The 24,339-nt window shown below is 41.3% G+C and overlaps 1 protein-coding gene and 1 long non-coding RNA gene across 3 annotated transcripts in view; one reads left to right on the forward strand and one right to left on the reverse strand.

The window, feature by feature from the left end:
• The window catches only part of LOC140705814 (uncharacterized), a 36,651-nt gene extending 21,186 nt beyond the window's left edge, over positions 1-15,465 (reverse strand). For both annotated transcript variants that reach the window (XR_012085342.2, XR_012085343.2), the window contains exons 1-2: positions 15,307-15,465; positions 13,584-13,770 (exon numbers count right to left, since the gene is read on the reverse strand). This is a non-coding gene — a long non-coding RNA (uncharacterized LOC140705814). The remainder of the gene's footprint in view (positions 1-13,583; positions 13,771-15,306) is intronic.
• ACOD1 (aconitate decarboxylase 1) lies at positions 5,547-23,678 on the forward strand. Its single transcript, XM_020783553.3, has 5 exons — positions 5,547-5,693; positions 6,883-7,044; positions 12,927-13,016; positions 18,032-18,237; positions 21,121-23,678. The coding sequence occupies exons 1-5, from the start codon at positions 5,682-5,684 to the stop codon at positions 22,085-22,087; spliced, it is 1,437 nt and encodes a 478-aa protein (XP_020639212.3). The 5' UTR covers positions 5,547-5,681; the 3' UTR covers positions 22,088-23,678.
• Positions 23,679-24,339: the final 661 nt, after the last annotated feature.

Genomic DNA, 24,339 nt, shown 5'->3' on the forward strand with positions numbered 1-24,339 from the left:
TCCCTGCAAACATACACACACACACACACAATCTGAAGCAGAGCCACCAAAACCCACTCAGAACAGGTTACCAAAACCTACTCAGAACAGCAGCTTACTTCCGTGCAGACACACACACAGGCTCCCTCCGAAGCAGGAGTCTCTCCCAAGCCTCCAACTGCGACACACCCTATAACTGCCAAAAGAGCTACAGCACAAAGAAGCAGCCTCGTGGCCACCTACAGTTAGAAAGTTGAAAGCCTTTTTTCCCTGCCTGCTTCTGTTCGGAAGTGGAAGCTCCGTTCACAATTCAAAGCAAAAAGTTGCGACCGAAGCTGTTCGTAAGTCGAAATGTTTGTAAGTAGGGACATTCGTAAGTTGAGGTACCACTGTACATCTGGTAATGTCTTAAGAAACCTTGGCTAATATTTAATCTGTTGAGATGGATGTCTAGCATGTGTATATATATATATTATTTCAGATGTTTTTATAGAAAACTGTTGTGATGCTTCCTAGGAACTGCACTCTCATGGCTCACTAGCCTCTACAGAGGGTTTCCCCCAAAGAATTATATATCTCAGGATGCATTGAGGCAACTTCTTTTTTTTTTTTTTACATTAACAATGGGAGGCACAGGCCAGAAGAGGCCATGCAACCTTGAAGAGAGGCCTTTACTGGTGAGTGAAATGTGAATGCCTGTGTATCTCTGTGTGATGAAACTTCCAGGATTCTGTCCTACAGAATTATTTGAGAATTCTGGGAGCTGGAATAAAATCAAAAGGGCACATATTCTTCTTTGCCCCTGATTTGAAAAACTGTTGTAAGACAACCTGCCCCTGGTTTAAAGAAGAAAAAAAAGCGAATCCAAGAAATGAACTGGAGCTTCAAAGTGTTGATGTACACGAAATTGCGGGATATAACAACAATAACAATATTAATAACAACAAAAGAAAAAAGTCTGAAATAATCTGTTTTTCATCCAATTTGATTTGTACTCTGCACACAGATCAATTTATAAGTTTGTTTCACTTTGTTCCAGAACTGAATTTGGCCATTCTACTTCAATTCAGACCTCACACAAATTGGTTTAGATCAGCTGGATTCAATTCAGCATCCGCCCAAATGTTGTGCTACAGTGCCAGTAAAGAGTAAGGGAGGATGGGACTCTGCCTCATTGTTTGCATAGTCATTTATAATAAGATGTGGAACTGGTCTGCATGACCGTCCAGAGACCTCTTACAACTCTGTGATTACAGTGAGCTGTTCCTTGTGTACTGCCAAGAGGCGACACCTCTGAAGACTTCAAAAATGATAGCTTGTGTAACATTCAGGTGATGTGTCTCAGTAGAAGCTAAGATGGTTAAGAAAGGCAAAGGTGGTAAGAGAGGGTGACTAACTGTTATTCTTCCTTTCCTCTTCCTCTCTGGGGACAGGTTTGTGTAGAAGCAGACAGCTTATAGAGAGATTCAAAGAGATAGAGACCTGACATACTACCTGCATTTGCCCAGTGGTGCTGGTGATTTCTTTATGCATCAAAATGGAGAAATCTATTAAGAGTACAGTATTACTGCTGTAAACCTTTCTCTATGCTAAACTTGCATACGTGTAAAATTCTAGTTGTTCCACCCAAACCAAATCTGGGTAAATAAAAAAAAAAATTGCACCCCTGCAGTTCTCACTGTTTAGAGAACCTATATGAGTTCATGGCCAGTGGGGTAGTGGATCCATGCCTAAAAGGACTGAAGACCTAGAACTTTCTAAGTAGCAAGGACTATAATGCCAGCAAACACCATCAACTGCTTCCCTGTCCCCTTTGAGCTTAGCTGCAGTCCTCACAGCAGTGTGTGTGTGGGGGGGGAGAGAGAAATGGACTTTCCCAGCAGCTGTATATTGTTGCAGGCTATTCCTATTGTAATGCGAATTCTTTGAGGGAGGTTTGTGTGAAGGAGTACCTGGGTTACACAGAGGAGTCCTCTTACCACTCAGTCACACAACCCTTTTCCTACCTACTTTGGATTATGCCCAGGAGGATGATTAGGAAATGTCTCCTGTGGCCCACTCTTCCCCAGCACACACTTGAGGTACTTACTCCTGGATGCTTCAGGGGAAAAATCACACACAAGCAGGTTGTTGCTTTGGGCTTCAAGCCAACCCGGTGTAAAACTCAAAAGAATCCAAAATGCTTCAGAGACTTTTTGAATGTCTCAGACACCAGATTTTGCGCCTTCAGACCCTTTTCAGCTGTTTGAATGAACACAGCTTGTATAAAATATTATAAGTTTATTAAAAAGCAACAAAGCATAACAGCTTGACAAGATTTTACATGTTCAGTGTTGATATACAAAAAGCATCATCATGTACTTGCAGAGCTCAAGGCATTGTAGGGCTTTCCCCACAGAAAACAATGAAAAGCTAATCTAAGGCTTTCTATACTTACTGTACAAGTGCATACAGAATTCTCCATGGCAAAGAATATGAAGTGTAGCATAAATAGCCTAAGCTATCCTTCCAAGATGATGATGATGATTTCCTAACTAGTTACCTTCCACCTTATACCCCATCATCCCCTCATCAACAGTCCTGAGGGCTCCGCCAATCACACTGCATCTTTTAATTGACTCTGATTGTACCATCCAAGCTCATTTAATTAGCTGCTGTGAGCCATCCTCCCTCTCTGTTCCTGATGTAGGAAATCACAGCTAAATTCCTTTCTCCAGCCTCTGCCATGGTCACAGCCAATGGCATTTTCCTGTTATCTCTAGACAGCTCTACAGCTGTTACCCTGTTCTCAAAATATTTGGGATTGGCCAGGTCCTTTCAAACATTTTACAGAGTTGTTAGCTCTGTTTCTGCTCATTCCTTAACAGTTTGGTCTTCTGTGGACAATTAAAAGCCATTCATTTTACAAAAGACCTGCTCCTCATTTGTTGATATAAACTGTTTGTGTTGTGTTGATATAAAGTGGAGGCACCTAGGCTTTAAAGCAGGGTGGTGGTTGGGAGAGTTTGTAAACTTTTTTCTTTTTTTGGCTGTAAGAAAAGTTGGAAAATTTGTTCTCATAGAGGAAAGGCCTAATATTATATTTCAGAACTTGCTACCTCAGGTTTTCTGGGCCATGCCCATTGTTTATTCTGAAGGAACTGAAAATAAAAGGAGAAGTTACGGTAAGCTTAGTGACTTTTCTTAGATTGTGCAACCTGATAAATAATACTGCAAGACAGATGGAAAGAAAAAGTAGTGAACTGGGATTTCACAAAAACGTAAACATTTCCAGGAATTATTTGTAGCTGAATGTGCTAATTCATCTACCGTTTGTTGTGTAATTGGAAGAGAAAGGAAATGGTTGATATTAGAGTTGCAATGAAAAATGTTTATCCTCCCTACATTTGGAGTCAGAACTGCCCAGATTAATCATATTTTCTGAAAAGAGATTATTTAGGGGTTATGCAGAGGAAGTAACTGCATTCTTGAACCGTGGAATTCACTGCCTGAAATTGTAGTGTCAGCCATGATGGTAGATAGTTTCAAAAGGAGACTGAACAGATTCATAAAACGTAATGCTATCAAAGGGCACAAGTCATGATTGCTACATAGAACTTCCTGGAATAAAACTGGAACATCTCTCAATACAAGCTACTGTAGAAATATGAGCAGGATGGTGTTATTTCATTCATGTCCTCGTTGTAAGCTTCTCTAAGAAGCATCTTGTTTGCCACTGAGAAAAGCTAAGCAGGCTGCTTATATACCGCCCCACAGTGCTTAAAGTGCTCTCTGGGCAGTTTACAATTTAATTAGGCAGACTACATATTCCCACCACCACAGCGAATTGGGTCCTCACTTTACCAACTTCAGAAGGAAGGAAGGCTGAGTTAACCTTGAGCTGGCTACCTGAGCCTGTCAGGATCAAACTCATGTTGCGAGCAGTTTTGACTGCAGTAGTGCAGTTTGACCATTGCGCCATGATTCGCTAGACTGGTGGTTCCCAACTTTTTTTCCACTTCCGTACCCCTTGGTAGCCCATTTCCATAAAGTGTATCCTTCATATTAGCAAAATGTTTGTAATTAATATGATTGCTGTTATTTCAAATTTATATACAGTGGTGCCTCGCTTTACGATTGCCCCATGTAATGACGGAACCGCATTACGATGAACTTTTTGCGATTGCTTTTGCAATCGCAAAACGATGTTTCCTATGGGGGAATTTCGCTTTGCAATGATTGGTTCCCTGCTTCAGGAACCGATTCTTTGCAAAATGATGATTTTCCAACAGCTGATCGGTGGTTTCAAAATGGCCACCGGGTAAACAAAATGGCCCCCTGCTGTTTTCTGGGACGGATTCCTCGCTGCACAGGCAGAGAAAATGGCCTCCCTATGGATGGTGAGTTTACAGCCCTTTGGAACGCATTAAATGGGTTTTAATGCGTTTCGAAGGTTTTTTTCTTTTCACATTACAACGTTTTTGTTCTACAGCAGTTTCGCTGGAATGAATTAACATTGTAATGCGAGGCACCACTGTATTGTGTTTGTACTATTGGGCTAGTTGATCAGTGTTTTAAAGGCAAACACTAAAGGAAGCCGATGGTTTATTTGGCCTAGACTAAATAGCCCAATAATGGAATTAAAAAACAATGGAATAATAAGGGGAACAGACAGTGCATATATATTTACATTTAAAATTAAAAAGATACAATGAATTCAAGTAAATACATCACAGAAGATGTAGAAGAACTCATTCCACTGCTCACAGGACTGACTGAGGTGCATGCTTATATACGTACCAGTACCAATGTGACGGAAATCAAATATTCACAAAGAGGAGGAGAGTGAAAACTGAGCCTTTAAGGGGTTCAGCACAGAACATGCACACTGTAGTGGCGTGTTTGCAACACATTGTTTAGGGAGGGATTTTTCAACATTGTTCAGGCCTCTTCCAGAATATCACTACCACAGGTTTCATATGAGGTAATAATGGAAATAAGACCATTCTAGAAACACTGCTGGAAGACCACTTCCTTGATTATAAACCCCTCATCTGTCCCCACCACAGCTTTCCCAGCAGGTTGCAGCTGAGGGAATAGCACTGAGATGCATAACCATTGCATCCATCCTGCTGAAAGAAAACTAGTTGAAAGACAAGTACTGGACACCAATGGGCAACGACCCGCTTTTTGACCAAAAATGACGGTATATAAGCTAGCTGCTCTGAAAAGGTTTGGCCCGAAAGAAAGAAAGAAAGAAAGAAAGAAAGAAAGAAAGAAAGAAAGACAGACAGACAGACAGACAGACAGACAGACAGACAGACAGACAGACAGACAGACAGACACAGACAGACAGACAAACTGGAGATTACACACCTCAGCTTGTTTGGTGACTGCTAGGGCACTGAGGAACGCCTGTGCTGGGTCATTTGAAACATTCATTGGCTTTTTGGACATGATCTGAATCTGACTCACATGTTGCTGCAATCTGTGAAGTCCAGAGGTCCTTGTGAACTTAGAGGAAAAATTGAAATGTCAAAAAGGGGAAACTTCTGGGCAACAGCAGAAGAGGAACATTAAGGTGGGAACTCACATCCTACACGACAGTGGCCACTATATAAAAAGGTGGTGGTGGCTTTTCTAACATCTTCTCAGGACAGCTGGTGGTATTGACATTTACTCCTGAAATCTGATCTGAGGGAGAAGCTGCTACTTGCTGCAGGATGTGGGCAAAGGTACTACTTCGATTTGTTACTTCAAAAAGAAGGAAGTGTAGAATATCGAGGCTCTGACCTCAGGCCTCTTTGAATAACAGAATCATTACAGTACTGTACAGCAGCGATGAGTCCCAACAAAAGGGATCAGGTAGCAAATGATGGGAAGGCCCTTTCTCTAAGATGCTACAGAGGGAGCTACTGACAGGGTAGAGGTGCTTCTGGACACAGAAAATCCTGCGATTTTGATGCTTGAGCAACAAAATGACACCTCTGCTCCCAAGTCAAGAGCCTGGCAATTTTGGCAAATAGTGACAAAACTCCTGCAAGGCCCTCTGTCTCCATTCTTGATAATGACTTCTGTTCCAGAAGGCTTTTAATTGAAATAATATCAACTGTGGGTCCTGATGGCAATTTTTAGAGTATTTTAATTGTATTTTAATTGTTTTATCTTTTTGTTGTATTTTAATTGTTGGAAGCTGCTCAGAGACCTTTGGGTAGAGTGGGTGGCATATAAGTTAAATAAATAAATTAGAACAGATAGTCATAATATACTGTTATTTCATGACATCCCAAATTTGTTGCCTGAGACAAATGACTCATTCTGTCTATTGAGAAAGATCCAGGCCTCAAGGTGCACAAAGTAACATTTTCTTATATTTCAGTATAATAAATATATTTAACTAGCTAAAAATGTACCTACCTAACTGTGATTCAACAGCTATAGATGGTGATCCATTAGGGGAGAAGTAAACTCCCAGCATGTGTTGCTTCAGCCAGAGTTGTCATCAAATGCCAAGTACGTAGTGCTTAGTACAGTAGGCCTACAGCTTGAAAAAGCTAGCATTTTAAAATGACACCTTTCAGAATCTTCCAGCCAGTGTAACGGGCCTGCTCAGCTTGGGCAAGTTTCAAAATTATAGTCCAAAATAGTCATTTATCGGAGGTCTGACAAAGACCAAAATTTGTGCAGCCCTCTTCTACACGCAAGCTTGTCTCTCTTGGTACGTATTTGATTCAGTTCTCAGATAAATTGTTTGCAGTCCAAGGTACATGGATCGAAAATGCTGAGAATTAAATGTGGGGATTAAATTACAACCTGTGGAAATCATTTTTAAAATGGCTGATTTGGGGGGCAGGATTGACATTGGAAGACACTTTTTTTAATTGTTATTTTATTTAATTTATTTATTTTGCTTTGCTTTGCCAGAATATTACTGGAAATTTTGCCCATGTGATCCATGGTTTGAATACAAACCATCTGACAGATGTAGTTATTCGGAGGAGCAAACGGATGATTCTAGACACTTTAGGAGTTGGACTGCTGGGCACTCGGACAGATGTTTTTCAGAAAATGATACAATACAGTAAGGTACGTAACATACCAGGGACAGTTATTTTATATGACAGATATGTACTGTGAATGTTAGCTGAGACTCTTTGGACTACAGGTCCTAGAGGTTACATTAAATATATACAGTGGACCCTCTACTTAAGGAATTAGTCCATATTGGAATGGTGGCTGCAAGTCCAAAAGTCTGTAAGTCGAATCTCCATTGACCTACAATGCACTGAAAACCGATTAATCCCATAACCAGTGGTTTTTATTCTATTTTTATTATATTTTGGTTTTTTTCTGGTCTGTAAGTCGATTCTCTGGCTGCAAGTCGAATCTAAATTTTGCAGCCAGAGAAGTCTGTAACTTGAAAAGTCTGTAAGTCGAGCCGTCTGTAAGTCGAGGGTCCACTGTATATAATAGAGAGTTGGGGAAAGACAACGAATAACAAATAGCCAGTCATTTTGTAATGAGTTTTTTTTTCCAGTAAAAATTACCTAAGGTTCAAACTACACATTGCATTTTTTTAAAGTCATGCTCTCCAAATGTTGAAAGATCTCTGTTTATCAGAACATGCAATTTTCTTTATCTGTGCATCTTGCATACACTGTGTTTTGTTTTGTGATTGGTAATTAGGAGCCAAACATAGACTTCATTTTCAAGTCTTAGTGACTGCTAAAGTACAATATCTTGAAAAAAATCCTGTTCTGAAAGGGCAAAAATATTAGTTACAAAGCATACCCATTCCATCTAGATGCCTGGTTTGATCGTAATTATATTAACATTGTACAGAGTGATAACTTTTTGCCGTGTAGCTGTTAACTATTTAGTTTCCTTTATAGGAAACTATGTGTTTTTTAATGTAACCTATAGTACTTATACCTTTGGCCTAAATAAATAATAGATCAAGATATCCCTTCATGGATTGCTGCCTTGTCGTGGCGAAGGGGCTTGAGTAACTCAGAGAAGCTATGGGCTATGCCGTGCAGGGACACCCAAGACGGACAGGACATAGTGGAGAGTTCCGACTAAATGTAATCCACCTGGAGTAGGAAATGGCAAGCCACTCCAGTATCTTTGCCAAGAACACCCCATGATCAGAAACAAAAGGCTAAAAGATATGACGCTGGAAAACGGGCCCCTCAGGTCAGAAGGCGTCCAACATGCTACTGAGGAAGAGTGGAGGACAAGTACAAGTAGCTCCAGAGCTAATGAAGTGGTTGGGCCAAAGCCGAAAGGATGCTCAGCTGTGGACGTGCCTGGAAGTGAAAGGAAAGTCCAATGCTGTAAAGAAAAATACTGCATAGGAACCTGGAATGTAAAATCTATGAACGTTGGGAAGCTGGAGGTGGTCAAACAGGAGATGGCAAGAATAAACATCGACATCCTGGGCATCAGTGAACTAAAATGGACAGGAATGGGCGAATTCAGCTCTGATGATTATCATATCTACTACTGTGGGCAAGAATCCCGTAGAAGGAATGGAGTAGCCCTCATAGTCAACAAAAGAGTGGGAAAAGCTGTAATGGGATACAATCTCAAAAATGATAGAATGATGTCAATACGAATCCAAGGCAGACCATTCAACATCACAATAATCCAAGTTTATGCACCAACCAGCATTGCTGAGGAGATTGAAATTGAACAATTCTATGAAGATTCACAACACCTTCTAGAACTGACACCAAAGAAAGATGTTCTTCTCATTCTAGGGGACTGGAATGCTAAAGTAGGGAGCCAAGAGATAAAAGGAACAACAGGGAAGTTTGGCCTTGGAGTTCAGAACGAAGCAGGACAAAGGCTAATAGAGTTTTGTCAAGAGAATAAGCTGGTCATCACAAACACTCTTTTCCAACAACACAAGAGGTGACTCTATACATGGAAATCACCAGATGGGCAATATCGAAATCAGATTGATTATATTCTCTGCAGCCAAAGATGGAGAAGCTCTATACAGTCAGCAAAAACAAGACCTGGAGCTGACTGCGGTTCTGATCATCAGCTTCTCATAGCAAAATTCAAGCTTAGACTGAAGAGAGTAGGAAAAACCACTGGGCCACTCAGGTATAATCTAAACCAAATCCCTTATGAATACACTGTGGAAGTAAAGAACAGATTTAAGGAACTAGATTTGGTGGACAGAGTGCCTGAAGAACTTTGGATAGAGGCTCGTAACATTGTCCAGGAGGCAGCAACGAAAACCATCCCAAAGAAAAGGAAATGCAAGAAAGCAAAGTGGCTGTCCAACGAGGCCTTAGAAATAGCAGAGAGGAGAAGGGAAACAAAATGCAAGGGAGATAGGGAAAGTTACAGAAAATTGAATGCAGACTTCCAAAGAATAGCAAGGAGAGACAAGAGGGCCTTCTTAAATGAACAATGCAAAGAAATAGAGGAAGATAACAGAAAAGGAAAGACCAGAGAGCTGTTCAGGAAAATTGGAGATATTAGAGGAACATTTTGCGCAAAGATGAACATGATAAAAGACAAAAATGGGAGGGACCTAACAGAAGCAGAAGACGTCAAGAAGAGGTGGCAAGAATACACAGAGGAGTTATATCAGAAAGATTTGGATATCCCGGACAACCCAGACAATGTAGTTGCTGACCTTGAGCCAGACATCCTGGAGAGTGAAGTCAAGTGGGCCTTAGAAAGCCTGGCTAACAACAAGGCCGGTGGAGGTGATGGCATCCCAGTTGAACTATTTAAAATCTTGAAAGATGATGCTGTTAAGGTGCTACATTCAATATGCCAGCAAGTTTGGAAAACCCAACAGTGGCCAGAGGATTGGAAAAGATCAGTCTACATCCCAATCCCAAAGAAAGGCAGTGCCAAAGAATGCTCCAACTACCGAACAATTGCACTCATTTCGCACGCTAGCAAGGTTATGCTCAAAATCCTGCAAGGTAGGCTTCAGCAGTATGTGGACCGAGAACTCCCAGAAGTACAAGCTGGATTCCGAAGAGGCAGAGGAACTCGAGACCAAATTGCTAACTTGCGCTGGATTATGGAGAAAGCCAGAGAGTTCCAGAAAAATATCTACTTCTGCTTCATTGACTATGCGAAAGCCTTTGACTGTGTGGACCACAACAAACTATGGCAAGTTCTTAAAGAAATGGGAGTGCCTGACCACTTTATCTGTCTCCTGAGAAACCTATATGTGGGACAGGAAGCAACAGTTAGAACTGGTCATGGAACAACTGAGTGGTTCAAAATTGGGAAAGGAGTACGGCAAGGCTGTATATTGTCCCCCAGCTTATTTAACTTATATGCAGAATACATCATGCGGAAGGCTGGACTGGAAGAAACCCAAGCCGGAATTAAGATTGCCGGAAGAAATATCAACAACCTCCGATATGCAGATGATACCACTCTGATGGCAGAAAGTGAGGAGGAATTAAAGAACCTTGTAATGAGAGTGAAAGAGGAGAGTGCAAAAAATGGTCTGAAACTCAACATCAAAAAAACTAAGATCATGGCCACTGGTCCCATCACCTCCTGGGAAATAGAAGGGGAAGATATGGAGGCAGTGTCAAATTTTATCTTCCTGGGCTCCATGATCACTGCAGATGGAGACAGCAGCCCTGAAATTAAAAGACGCCTTCTTCTTGGGAGGAAAGCGATGACAAATCTTGACAGCATCTTGAAAAGCAGAGACATCACCTTGCCAACAAAAGTCCGAATAGTCAAAGCTATGGTTTTCCCTGTCGTGATGTATGGAAGTGAGAGCTGGACCATAAAGAAAGCAGACCGCCGAAGAATTGATGCCTTTGAATTGTGGTGCTGGAGGAGGCTCTTGAGAATCCCCTGGACTGCAAAGAGAACAAACCTATCAATTCTAAAGGAAATCAACCCTGAGTGCTCACTGGAAGGACAGATCCTGAAGCTGAGGCTCCAGTACTTTGGCCATCTCATGAGAAGAAAAGAGTCCTTGGAAAAAACCTTGATGTTAGGAAGGTGTGATGGCAAGAGGAGAAGGGGACGACCGAGGATGAGATGGCTGGACAGTGTCTGCGAAGCAACCAACATGAACCTGACACAACTCCGGGAGGCAGTAGAAGACAGGAGGGCCTGGCGTGCTCTGGTCCATGGGGTCACGAAGAGTCGGACACAACTAAACGACTAAACACACACACAAGATATGATTGAAATACTGTGCCAGATTTTTTGTGTGCCACATTGTTTTAAAATAACTTTAAAGATTTGTATCTTAGTGATTTCTCAGTAACAGGAAAACAGGAGAGTTACTTTCCCAAACCTGTATAACTGTAATTACCTATCCTTTTTTGGGCCTTGGAACTATATCTAACTACTTTTAAAAAGTAACTTCCTAAACTTTGCAAAAGCCGCTGGACCCAGCAACAGGTACAAATTATGGAAATAAATGAATGAATGTGTAGCATTGCTTTTGTTTGCATAGTTTGTTCTGTTTTTGCTAACTGTAGTGAGGGCATAGCCCTGAGGCATTGACCCCAAATCCAGCTGAAGGTTTGCCAAGGATATTGCATACACACACAAAACCCCAAAGTGTAACTTTCTGGATTCTGCTAGAGATTGATTGATTGATTTTTAAAATATTTTACCCCACTTTTCTCCTTGAAAGGACCCAATTCACATCATTAAAATGACAATATTTAAAAGCTATAAACAGTAAATGTACAAATATTAAAAAAATAATTAAACAAGTATCATTTTAAAAATGGCAAGTAAAATCAATACTAAAAGCACATTTAAAAGCAGAGCCCAAAAACCCTCTCAGACTGCAAGTCACTTAAGGAAAAGTCTGTCTGAAGAGAAAGGTCCATGCCTGCTTGCAGAAGGACAGCAAAGATGGGGCCAGCCCGGCTTCCTGTGGGACGGAGTTCCAAAATCTGAGTGAAGCAACAGAGAAGGCCCTCTCTCTGGTGTCCCCATCAGAGGCACCTGTCAGGGTGGTGGGACTGAGAGAAAGGCCTCCCCAATGATCTTAATGCCAGGCGGGCTCACAAGGGAGGTACCATGGGATGGGAAAAGCAGGACGTCCCAGGCATCTCCACCAACAGCAGGTGATAGAAACCTGCTCTATCCAAAACCTTTAAGAGTTTCTGCCAGTTTGGAATGCTAGATTAGATGGCTCAATAGTTGGATGAAAACACAGACTTTTCCATTGTGCTGTTAAAGCAGAGCTCACCAGAAAGTGGAATTCCTTGCCACAGGATATGGTGATGGCACATGACCTAGATGGCTTTAAAAGGGGATGTGACAGATTCTTGAAGGAAAAGTCCATCGCAGGTTACAAGCCATGATGGGGATGTACAATCTCCAGGCTTAAAAGGAAGGGACCTCCAAATACCAGATGCAGGGGAAGGGTATCAGGAGACAGGTATCGAGTTGTCTTGTGTGCTCCCAAAGGCATCTGGTGGGGCCACAGGAAGATGGACTAGATGGGCCCTTGGCCTGGTCCAGCAGGGCTCTTTTTATGTTCTTATGCAAAGTCTGCTGTATGAATCTGCTTCCTCTTTGCTTTGCAGCTGAAATAGCTGACATGTGCACAGGACAAGTGAACACTCAAGCTGTTGAGCTTATAAGTTCCTCAATGCTTTAGACAGGAAGTCTCCTTTAAAGTGAAATTAAGTGATAGGTGGCTATCTGCCAAAATAAAAGGAGATGGGAGAGCCAAAGCCATTTCACCTACTTTAGCTCTGACCATCTCTGATATCCACTCTAAGTTTTCAAAGCATTTCTTTCACTTTAGACATCCTTATTTCAGTGCAAAGTATTTCCAGGAAATTCATCTTTGCAGAAATCTACGTTATTTCAGAGAGGTAGAACTTGGGTCTTATTGCCTTGCAACTTAATGAATAAAGGGAAGTGCAGAGAGAAGTTTCAGTTTGTTGTTTTGTGCCCCCAAGTGTTTCCTAAACTGTCCTAAATCATTGCAGATCTACAGCTCCAATAAATCCAGTTCTGTTTGGGGCCAACCTGCTCTCAGGCTTCCTCCCCTGTACACGGCTTTCGTGAACGGAGTGGCGGTAAGGAACTCTATGAATACACTGCATGCGTTTGCACAGGTGGGGTGCTTTGCAGACTCCCTTAGGGTACTAAATCCACATTTAGGATGGAATTGTCATGCTTCACAGACATATCTACGTAACTGGAAATAAATATCACTCAATTCAACTGAGTTTGCCAGTAACTGGATACAGGATTGCAGCCTTGTGTGATTTTAAACCCATTCATTAGTTCTGTTCAAGCTTTGAGAACAGAGGTAACCCTGAACTGGTCAGAAGGAGGAACAGACTAAAATCATCCCTCCAGGATTGCTCTCTTTACATGGTGACTGAGAGTCTGGTGAGGATGGCAACCCTCTGGCTGTGTAGCTTTCAACTCCTAAATTTTCAGTTTTGGAAGAGGTAATTGTGCTAGTCTGTGCTAGCATGTCATGGAAAATCAAAGCAAACATTTAAAAAATAAAGGATGTCTCATGTCTGAGGAAGTGGACTTGTCCACAAAAGGTCTCATTAAAATATAGCCGTTAGTCTTTAAAGTCCCACAGCCTTTTTGTCTTCTTTGCTTTTTCATTTTTGTTTTGTTCTTACCTGACATGCTAATTTTTCAGGGTTCAGGGGTGTGTGGAGAGCCTCCAAGGCAGAACAGATGCTCTCTTTTTCAAACAGCTGCTCCCCTGAGGATGGATGGGACAGGGTGACCAGGTGCCTTCTCCTCGGACGCTTGGGTTCACCCTGTTCTCAATAACTGAAGAGGGCTGTGACCCTTCGGTATTTTCTGCAGAAAACCAAAGTTTTTGTAGTTGGAGAAATGGAAGAGCAGTGTGATTTTTCTAGGTGTAGTTGGCTAGAGCACTATTCTACTCTCTATTCTTTTTTTCTTTTTTAAAAAGAGGTTTTGATACATGCAACCAATGATGTATCTTGGGCAGATGAACAAACTGCCACTTAGGATTTTCAGATTAGTGTACTGCAACACAAAATAATAATTAAAAGAATATATTTGATCTTATAATTTGTTCTATGTAAAGTGCTCTTTTACCCAGCAAAACATCCTAGAAACAATAGGGTGAGCTATGAACATTATCATCAGTTGGAACCGTATTTTATGTTCACATATTCACTATTTTGACTTCTGCCTTAGCATGTTCTGTTGCAAATTTACATATTTTCCCTAGCAGATAGTAACAATGTCTCAAAACTTCCAGTCTTATTAACTAGTAGTATAAACATCACTGACAACAGTTACCATTATGTTTACCCAAAACAGTTGTAATTTGAGAATCAAGAGTCATTTGCAAAGGCAACAAATATTGCAATGTGCATAGATTCAGATGATGAATGTCTCTGTACGTTTTGGTATATAAACACTAATACATGGCTCAACAGCATTCTGAGCTTGGAGTGCCCCAATAATATATAAATTTGCCCCAAACCTGTATCTCTTGAGAAAGAATTCTGAGGGAAGAATAAATGTCCTTTTCAAGAGAAATTATCAGGTTTACATATTTCTTTAAGAAAGATGTTGCCCAAAGCAAATAAAGAACCCAGGCAAGCTTGCCGGGGGGGGGGAGTGTTCCCCTCTTTGGTTGTATCAGGATCCAAAAAGGAAAAAAAAATGAACCTGAATATAAGAAAAGGGGTACTGAATTATGAGCAAAATAAAGTGACAAATGATTTACTGAATGAGTCAGAATTTCAGGGCAATAATGAAAACTCCTAGCCTGGTCAACATTCAGCATATTCTAAAGAAATTACTTGATGCCTTTGATTAAATGAGAGAATTGCCTCCTGAGGAGGAAAGATGTGTATATGTGTGTGTTTTAGCTTATGTTCCTTGCACTTCCACTGAAATGGACCTACTAGAGGTCAGTATTTCAGTGGGGAAAATAAGCATAAAACATAAAAAAAGTTTTTTTTTAACAAAATGGAACATGCAGTTTCAAAACACGTAAAACAATGCAAAATTGCTGATGACTTGCAGTGACATCCCATTAAGTGTCATCGTTTACAAAATCATAAATGATATGGTTGACGTTCTGAAGTCTTCAAGGTGAAATGTCTAGTTTGTCATGGAAGTGTAATAGCCTTTTTCTTCAGGGCTTTTGCTGTCTTTTATTCAGGCAGCAAAATCATTTTTCAATAAATAATACCTCAGCAGACACTGGGGTAGAAGGAGACAGATTTGGTGGAACTAAAATATCTTTGGAAAGAAAAAGCAATTGATATGGGGATTTCAGCTTTTTATAATAATAACGTATTTCTTCATGTACTTGCTGGAGACCAAAAGATAATTAGATGGTGCTGCACTTACCATCCTGGAATTCTGCAATCAGCCAGCCTGTTGTTGATGTTGATTCATTAATTTGTAGAGCTAACATTTTCAATTCATTCATGACAATCCCGAACTTTAGACCAATTTACATGTGCTGAAGAAAATGTGTCCTACCCTGGTTAATTTAAACCAGCCAGTGCTGGTGTTGTCTTGGAGATTGCTAACGCCCTCTACAGGGCAATCGGCCAAAATACACAGTGTTTTGGAATTCCAGAAGTCCACCTCGGCAAGAAAGTGGATGGAGCGCCAATAGTCGCCCCCCTCACCCAATAGACACTAAGTTCCAAAGTCAAGCAGCAGTCCCAGACTCGAGGAAAAAAGGGAAAAGTGGGATGGGAGGATGCCAGAGTCCCAGGTTCTGGCAGCCTATTAAGTCCCAAACCCAAGGAATTCCAGAAAGTACAAGGGGCCCCAGACCCCAAACTGGGTAGCCACAGCCCAGCTCTGAACAAGTCTTTACCAAGTCCCAGACTTGGGGAATTCCAAATTCCAAAAAGGAACAGGGAGACACAATCTCCAAATTGGCTTTTCCCAGAGAAACAAGGTGCATGAGTCCCAGACTCTGAAAGTTCCAAACTTTCTTACCCAGATGAACAGGAGCCCTCCTTAACAAACCTCAACAAAAGCCCAATGGGGTGCAGGTGGTTTTTCTCTCTGATAATGGGATCCTTTTTGGAGCAGGTGGTTGCCCTCCCTTCTCAGCCAAGGGAAAATGGCAAACCGAAGATGGATCTGTGCATGCTCTGGAGTCCCATTGACTTGCGGGAGGGCATGCAGCCTACTCACCAGCAGGATCATATTGAGGTCACCAATTGTAAGGTGGGGGGGGGAATTCTGGTTCGTTTACTTCTGCCTGGTTCAAATTTGAGTACCTGTTAGAGAGAAAGAGAAATACCAACCAGGCATGCAAGATTTATCTTTTAAAATATAAGGTGAAATTTATTCAAAGAAATAAAAGAAATAGAAAATCTATAGATGGAGATGAACAGAACTATTATTACTCAGATCAATCCATCTCAACATAATGAAAGAAATGCCATTCCTTTATAGGGATTTCATCTCATAAAAGCTGAGATCATAAGAACAAGTGTCCCATTTACACTAACAGTCTGTCCAGCAAACTATTCCATGACAACCTTGATTACTTGTTTTTGTAGCCTTATGATTGACAGTGACATATACATACAAATACAAAAACAGGTGATACCTTTATAGACCAGTGAAAAATCATCATACAATAAATGACCTTTTGTGGATTAAAACACCATTTCATCAGGTTTGTATCAGTGTAAAGAACTTGAAGTTCAAAGCTTTAAGTCCAAAGTTAACAGCAAGTTGGATTTGGCAGGAAAGTTCTTCTTAGATGTTAAGTCCAGCAGTTCTTGGCAAGATGGGTTCGCCAGACTTGTCCCTTAGATGGAAGTCAGGAGTCTGTTTTATCATTTTATGCTTAGAGCTTAGGCAGCTGTGGAATGGATTTAACAACCTGGTTCTCCAAATGAAAAAGTACAGGCCATCTGTGTAACCACACCTCTCCATTTGGCCTTTGTTCGAAACAGATGTGTCTCTGCTTGGCTGGGTAAGTGGGTGGGTGACACAGAAAACCTGAGTCCTCCATCTGAGAGCTGGGGTGGTAATTTAGTAAACTAACCAGGTTTAGCCAATTGGGGTCAGATTAAAGCCAGAATGATATTACCTAATGGTTGCAGTCCTGCTTCACACTGGTACAAACCTCATGAAGTGGTGTTTTAATCCATGAAAGCTCATTTATTGTGTGATGATTTTCAGTGGTCTATAAAGGAATCACCTATTTTTTGCATTTGGATTTTACTTGTTTAGACCCTGACATCTGAGCATTGAGCCTGGAGGCAGGCGGTGCATCACGGCCTCTCCCAATTTGAAGAGACCCTTGTCCAGCAGGCTGAGGCAAAGAGGCAGTCATAAAAGCAGATTGTATCACTCTAGAATTGGCCTTCTCAGCCACACTAGATGCTGTTCCAAGTCCTCCATACAGAGCACGATACCATAGTCTCTTGAGACTGAGGGATGCCTAAAAATAAATGGCTACCCTTTCCTTCAATATGTGCTGGTTACATGCTTTCCCAGATACAATGTAAAACATTAAACATTGGATGTTTTTAGAACAAAGAGTTAAGTTATTGTGAGTGCCTTCCCGTGTAAGAAATGTCAGTTCAATGTTTCCCCTTTTCCTCCCTGTCTGCTTGGCTCCCAATTGGCTGAGGGAGAAAGTGCCTCCTTGAGTTGTTTGTGAAAAGAGTTTATCTGGCAGCAGAGAAGATGTTTTTAGGGAAAAGTTTCTTCCAAATAAGCTCCTTTATGCTTTATGCTGGCCCATATGCATTTATAGTACTGTAACACAAAGTGTTTAATACATATTGAAAGGAAAATATGTGAAATAATTTTATATCAGGACCACAATGCCATGAGAAGGGAAGGAAATCCTTTCCTCCTTAAACTCTTTTCCTCAGTAAGTTTCATCTCTTTCCCCCCAATGCTGCTGTTTCCTCCACAGGAGAAAACATACAGCAGCTACCCCTATGGCACATACATATTGTACCGGACCAATGGCAGAGGATGGGGATGGGAAATGAGGGGAAAGGAAAGGTAAAGGATTAATATGTGTGTTGAAAAATATATATCTTGGATTTTAAAACCAGGATCCTTTCCCCCCCCCCAAAAAAAGGTCCACTCCATGGATTTTGATGACACTTGGCACCCAACCACACACCCTTCCGGGGCTGTGCTGCCAGCAATCCTTGCCATCTCTGAAGCCATGCCTGAGAATCAGAAGATCTCTGGTCGAGACCTGCTTTTGGCTTTCAGTGTCGGGATTGAAGTTCAAGGCAGACTGATGCACTTTTCCAAGGAGGCCAGCAATGTTCCTAAAAGGTAAACAAGAGGAGGAGAGGTGGAGCATACGGTATTTTTAAATGTTCTTAGAGAATATGTTCAGAGTATTGGATGTTGATTTAAATTGTGTTTCACTTGACTTGACAAGTTTTACCGTCAGGCATCCTGACCCGAAAAGAACAAACGTGATCAAGAAAGATTAATTATATGAGTAACAACATCAAGCACAGTTATTTAGCGCAAGTTCAGCACTTTGAAATCCCGTTAATTTTGAATATTTTAAGTACATGCAGAACACAAATTATACTACATCGTATTGTATATATAATAAACATATGTATATCATGTTTTGGACAAAATCCAATTGAATAATTACAACAGTGAAATTTTAGTGGTGACTTGTTAGAAAGTCTGAGTTCACATTTCTTATCATAAACCAAATCATGTGACTGATGTGAGACAGAAAAATATAACCACTGACTTCTTAACCAGCAGGAATGTTGCATAGAATAGATAGAATAGAATAGAATATGTAGATCCTATTCATGTAACTAATAATGTAACTAGATCCTGTTAGTGTAACTACCCCTGTGGAAGGGTGATGATGTCACAGTAATTATTCTTAGTAGTTAAAGATGTCCTCCTTTCATTCTGCAGCCCTGAAAGGGATTATTTGGGAATCAGAAACGGCCCAGAACAGAAGGAGGAAGGTTTTAATTATTGAAAATTGCTTCTGCCTATGTGACATGGTCATCCTTTTACAGGCATATATTATGGAACTGGATTTCCATCTTTATATGCATGCAGTCATTGCCCCAGACACTCAAAAGAAGGTGTAAGGTATAAACCAAATAAGTAACAAGGAAAGCTGCTTTGAAATATTTCTACTATTTTGTACTTGCTTTTTATTGTGTCCTGTTTCAGACTAGCGTACTGCTTTTATTGCAACAAATGGAAGGCATTCCACAAGTGGAATATTTCAGCTGATTGGTAAAAAGGCCTCCTCTTTAAGATGGGGCTTACTTCAGTACACAAAGAGAGTAACTAGCATTTAACATACATGTGCCTTTTTAATTGGCCTAATAATAGTATCACCACAACATGCATGTTGTGCCGTAATCATTTCAGAATCATTACTTTGCAGTTCAAAAGAGCTTTTCAAGATATACAAATGATGACTTGTGAAATCTTCAAAGCAGAGGGAGTGGGCAGGAAAAAAGGCAGAAGAAATTGACTTACCAAGCAGATTCCATATAGTAGCAATTGTACGTTTCTAGAAATCATGGCATTTTGCAAGACACAAAATTCATTCTTTAGTGCTAGTTCTGCAGTCAGTGGTAGACTTAAAGATGCTTCCTCATCCTACCCACCAAAACAATATATCAGAAGTACGTTGGTTTGGCTGGCTTGAACACCCATAATCCTGACCGCAAAAGCTTTTATATTGCACACCCTCACTGATTTTAGGGCAGTCAGTTTATTAAAAAGTGCATCATTGATCAATCAGTCAGTCAGCCTACCAGTTAGCCACTTAATTTGTAGAATGTGAAATGAAATAATACCTCTGTATATTTTGAGTGGCAAAGGCTCATGTGACTATGATTTTTTTTTGTTACAGTTTTAATATTGTTTTGTGTTTATCTTATTTGATATTGCTATAATATTTCTAATGATCTTGTGAGCCTTTCTGTTTTGAAACAAGATCTCAAGACATCTGTCAGCTTGAGGGCAGTGAGAATTTGATATTGTGAGCCACCCTGGGTCCCCTTCTCAGGAGAAAGGTGGCCTATAAAACAAACAAACAAACAAATCTGGGGGGAAATCCCTGGGGGAGAGAAAGGTTACAAAACTTCTTCCCTTCAACCTGCACCTTTACATTTAGACAAAGACATTTCTGGAAATAAAAAACCAAACAACTGGGGATAAAGTATGGCCAGACCTTTTTTTTCCCCCTCTGGTAATTTGCTGCATTTCTTTCACTCTGCCTGTCCAGCTGGAAATAAATCTTATTAAATTTAAACTTTCACTGCTAAGAAGGAAAAAAGAAAACATGGTGGGAAGCAGGGTATTTGAACAACTGATCTACAAATTGGACTGATTGAAACTAACAGCAATGTTTTAACTAGCAGTATGGCATAGTGGGCATAATGGCCAGAATCCTGTGGTGTGTAATATGCAGAAGGCAAACACCATAACTTGCAGTGGCTTCTAGTTAATGAGTCCCTACTGGGATGTTTGGACACTCACCCACAAATCCAAGCAGAGACACATTACTCAGCAGCAAGAAGCCACAGTGAGTTACATCATTTGTCGTTCATAGACATGACTATGCAACAGGATTTAGGCCAATGTTAGGCTTGTATTTGTAATATGTAGACTCAGACCTTTACTAAGCAATAAAGGTCAGTGGCCACACTGGCCAGTTGTTACCTTTAGACTAATTTACCTGGAAGAGTGGTTGTTGTGGATAAAATGGGTGGGGAAGACAAATATTAGACGGCACTCTCCATCTTTTAAAGGATGTCATGATAAATATATAATAAAGACATACACATGGGACCTGCAACAAGATGTTGCAATGTGAACTGCTTCTGTTTCATGTTGCAGTTAGCCAGCTTGCCATGGCTTTGTTTGTGAATCTCCATTCCATTCTCCCTCTGTCTTGATTCTCAGCCCCAACAGCAGACACCAATCACTCTCCCATGCTTTGAATTTTTTGCAGTTCTGAAAACGTTGCCCTCAATCCTGTACTGATCCTGATTGCTTGTGTGCGCGTAGTATCATTGTAGCTACATGAACGTCAGCACTCATGCCATGAATGTACAAAACTAAATTTATGAGCAAACCAGATAACCCCTGATTTCAGTCATGTCAGTCTATCTGTCTACTAAACCACCGGGTCCTGTTTTGGCCTCTTTCCAGGTTTCATCCACCATCCATACTTGGCACCATGGGAAGTGCAGCAGCCAGTGCTAAACTCCTGGATCTTGATCAGTTTAAATGTAAGGAAGCATTGGCTATTGCCATGTCTTATGCGGGAGCACCGCTGGCCAACGCAGCCACTCAGACAAAACCTCTCCACATGGGCAACGCAAGCAGGCATGGATTGGAAGCAGCCATCTTTGCCTCCTTGGGTCTTGAAGCAAACAAGTTGATACTGGATCTAGCTTCTGGCTTTGGGGCCTTTTACACAGACTGCTTACCTCAGACTCTGCCAAACTTGCAGTCCTATTCTTGGCTGCTGAGTGAACAAGATGTAGCTTTCAAAAGCTTCCCAGCCCACCTAGGGACACACTGGATGGCAGAGGCAGCTCTGGCGGTAAGGAAACACCTTGCAAAGAGTGGGGAGTCCTTACCTAGTGGCAGAATCAAGACAATTGTGCTCAAAGTCCCAGATATGCAGTATGTCAATAGGCCACTTCCCTCCTCTGAACATGAAGCCAGGCATTCATTCCAGTTTGCCGCATGCTCTGCCCTGTTAGATGGTTGCATCTCTATCGAGTCCTTCAAAAAGCAGAAGATATTCAGGCCAGAGCTCCAGGAACTGCTCAGGAAGACACACGTGGAACATTCCCCTGACAACCAACCCAGCTTCAACACCCTTTACTGTGAGATCGTCATCACCCTCCAGGATGGACACACTTTGTCTGAGCGCTGCGACACGTTCTATGGGCACTGGAGGAAGCCACTGAGCAGGGCGGACCTGGCGAAAAAGTTCTATTCTAATGCCACCTCTGTTCTCAGCTCGGAAGCCACTGAAGGCATAATTGAAGTAGTGGATAATTTAGAAAATCTAGAAGACTGTCGAATGTTGGCATCGTTGCTTCAAGAGTCCAAGTCCATGGATCAGTCAAAATGTGAAGCAATTCACTTTGGAAAACACTTTTGAAACGTTGGCTTTTCCTACTAATATTTACATGTCATCTAAGCTCCAGGGATGTTTCCCAGCTCCCACTCTGAAAAGTGTATCCAAACCTATCTGACCCCTGGGTATCTTAGATATGCATGTAAGGTCCAGTGACCAGGAGATAAGAACACATACTCTTGTTTTGTTTTGTCCAGGTCATAACAGAGATGAGCAAAGAGCAACCCTCCAAATGTTGGACAGCAACTCCCATGACCCTCAATGGTGAGGAATGCTGCCCTTTAGAGGACCATTGTGATCTCTGATCTACACACATGCATTTTCACACACTCAACGGGACTTCAGGATTACATTTCCCAAACAGCAGTCCCTCATGCCAGGAGGTTGATAGTATTTTGAAGCCATGAGAACTTTCCAGACAAAGTTGTGATAAGGAAAGAAAATTCCCTGTTCAAAATGTGAAAAGAAAAAAAACACATAAGTCTTTGATGATGCTTAAAGGAGCTCTTCGCATATTGGTTAATGACGCTTGCATTTACGGACCTTGATATTTTAGAGACTAAATCCAGTTGTTGATCCCAACTAGAATGTGGCCATTGAATCAATGGAATTTATACAAGGGTTAACTTAACAAGTCTCATTCATTCACTAGTTCTACTCTAGTAGGGGACAACAACCAGACTTCGCTCCACAGAAATTGAAGATGCAAAGGAGATGGGATTACAGGTAGCTCCTTCTTTTGCATAAAGTATCCCAGAGACTCTTTAAAGAGTTCTCCAACTTTTGACTTGTGCTATGGTCCTGCTACCCTACATTGCAAGAATGAATTCTGTAGGCTAGTGTAGGGAATGGCCAGATTCTGTAGCCTGCTCTCCAGGTAACTGTACAGAGAATTGGTTCCCAACCTTGGATCGACAGATGTTCTTGAACTAAAACTCCTAGAGGCCTTCAGCACTAGCTGTGCTGGCCAGGATTTCTGGGAGTTGTAGTTCAAGAACAACTGAAGATTTAAGGTTGGGAACCAATTATCTAGGGACTTGGAGTGGCGAATTTCAAAAGAGATTTGGCAACATTCAGCACACGGATGGAGAACTTGTGGCTGTCCAGGTATTGATTCCAGGTGCCCCCAGCCAAAATGGCCAACAGACAAGAATGATAGTTTTGTTCCAGCAACAGCTCTGGTCAAAGGTCTGCCACCCCCAGCTTGAAGACTGTGGCCACAATCCAGTGCACAGCTGTTTGCAGCAAATTCATTTTTATATTGACAGGGCTTAAAGCTCCCCTAATTCTTTGCTGGACATCAGCCCATGCTCTGTTTTACTCCAGGACCTGGAACTGCAATGGACATCTCATTGCAATTGAGTTACAATCTGCTTGTGGATCAAGGATAGAAATATGATGGTTTCTTATCAGCAGATAAGCAAAATATGTTAGTTAACACATTTCACCTCTTGTGCAAAAGAAATCACAATTTATTTCTATATTGCATACCACTCAAAATGTTTCTGCAATAATTTTAACAGTTTGCTTATGTATAAATACCACCGCTACTCTACCCATATATTTAGTCTCAAGTCATACCAAGAAAATACCATAAATAAAACAGATGGCTGCATTGCCTCAGTACTTGAGGCTTCTGTTTGGAGCACAAACCACAGAAAGCTGAGGAAGGCTGCATTCCATTGAAACCAATGAAACATCTGACTTTTACTTCAAATCGGATTTAATTGCATTTAGGATTTAGCTAAAGCACATTTCGTGCTTTCTTACATCTGCATTTACAAAGGTGTGAGAAGAGTGAAACAATCTGATTTCTTGGGCCAAATTCAGCAAAATATGTGTTATGCAAAACTAAGGCCATGTAAAAACTAATTTTTTGCTGCTGACAAATCACTTATGTAAATAGTTTAGAGATGGGGGTTTTCGTATACGAATATGAATATCCCCACAAAGGCGTGGACCACTCACCATTCCACTGCTGCCGCAGGATCTGCGCTCCCTTCCTTTTGCTCCAGAGCTCGTGGTGGATTAGCCACTCTCGGCAGAAAGCAGGATGATGAGCATCTCTGCCAGGTCCAAGAGTGGCTAATCCATCACGAGCAATGGAGAGATAGGAAGGGAGCGCGAAGCCCACAGCAGCAGCAGAACAGTGAGTCGTCATTCTGGCCCCTAGGGGCAGGACCCTCATTATCTGCACCTGTGGGGGGATATTTGTATACAAGTACGAACACCCCATCTCTAGTTTAGAGATTTCAGCAAGAAACTGGTTTTAACTA

This window comes from Pogona vitticeps, chromosome 3, assembly GCF_051106095.1.
Source record: "Pogona vitticeps strain Pit_001003342236 chromosome 3, PviZW2.1, whole genome shotgun sequence".
NCBI classification, from domain to species: Eukaryota; Metazoa; Chordata; class Lepidosauria; order Squamata; family Agamidae; genus Pogona; species Pogona vitticeps.

Excerpts from the sequence above, each read along its gene's own strand:
- ACOD1 (XM_020783553.3), top strand. Across the intron at positions 13,017-18,031 it reads CTTTCGTGAACGGAGTGGCG|GTCCACTCCATGGATTTTGA; the intron begins GTAAGGAACTCT and ends CCCCAAAAAAAG. Across the intron at positions 18,238-21,120 it reads GCCAGCAATGTTCCTAAAAG|GTTTCATCCACCATCCATAC; the intron begins GTAAACAAGAGG and ends GCCTCTTTCCAG.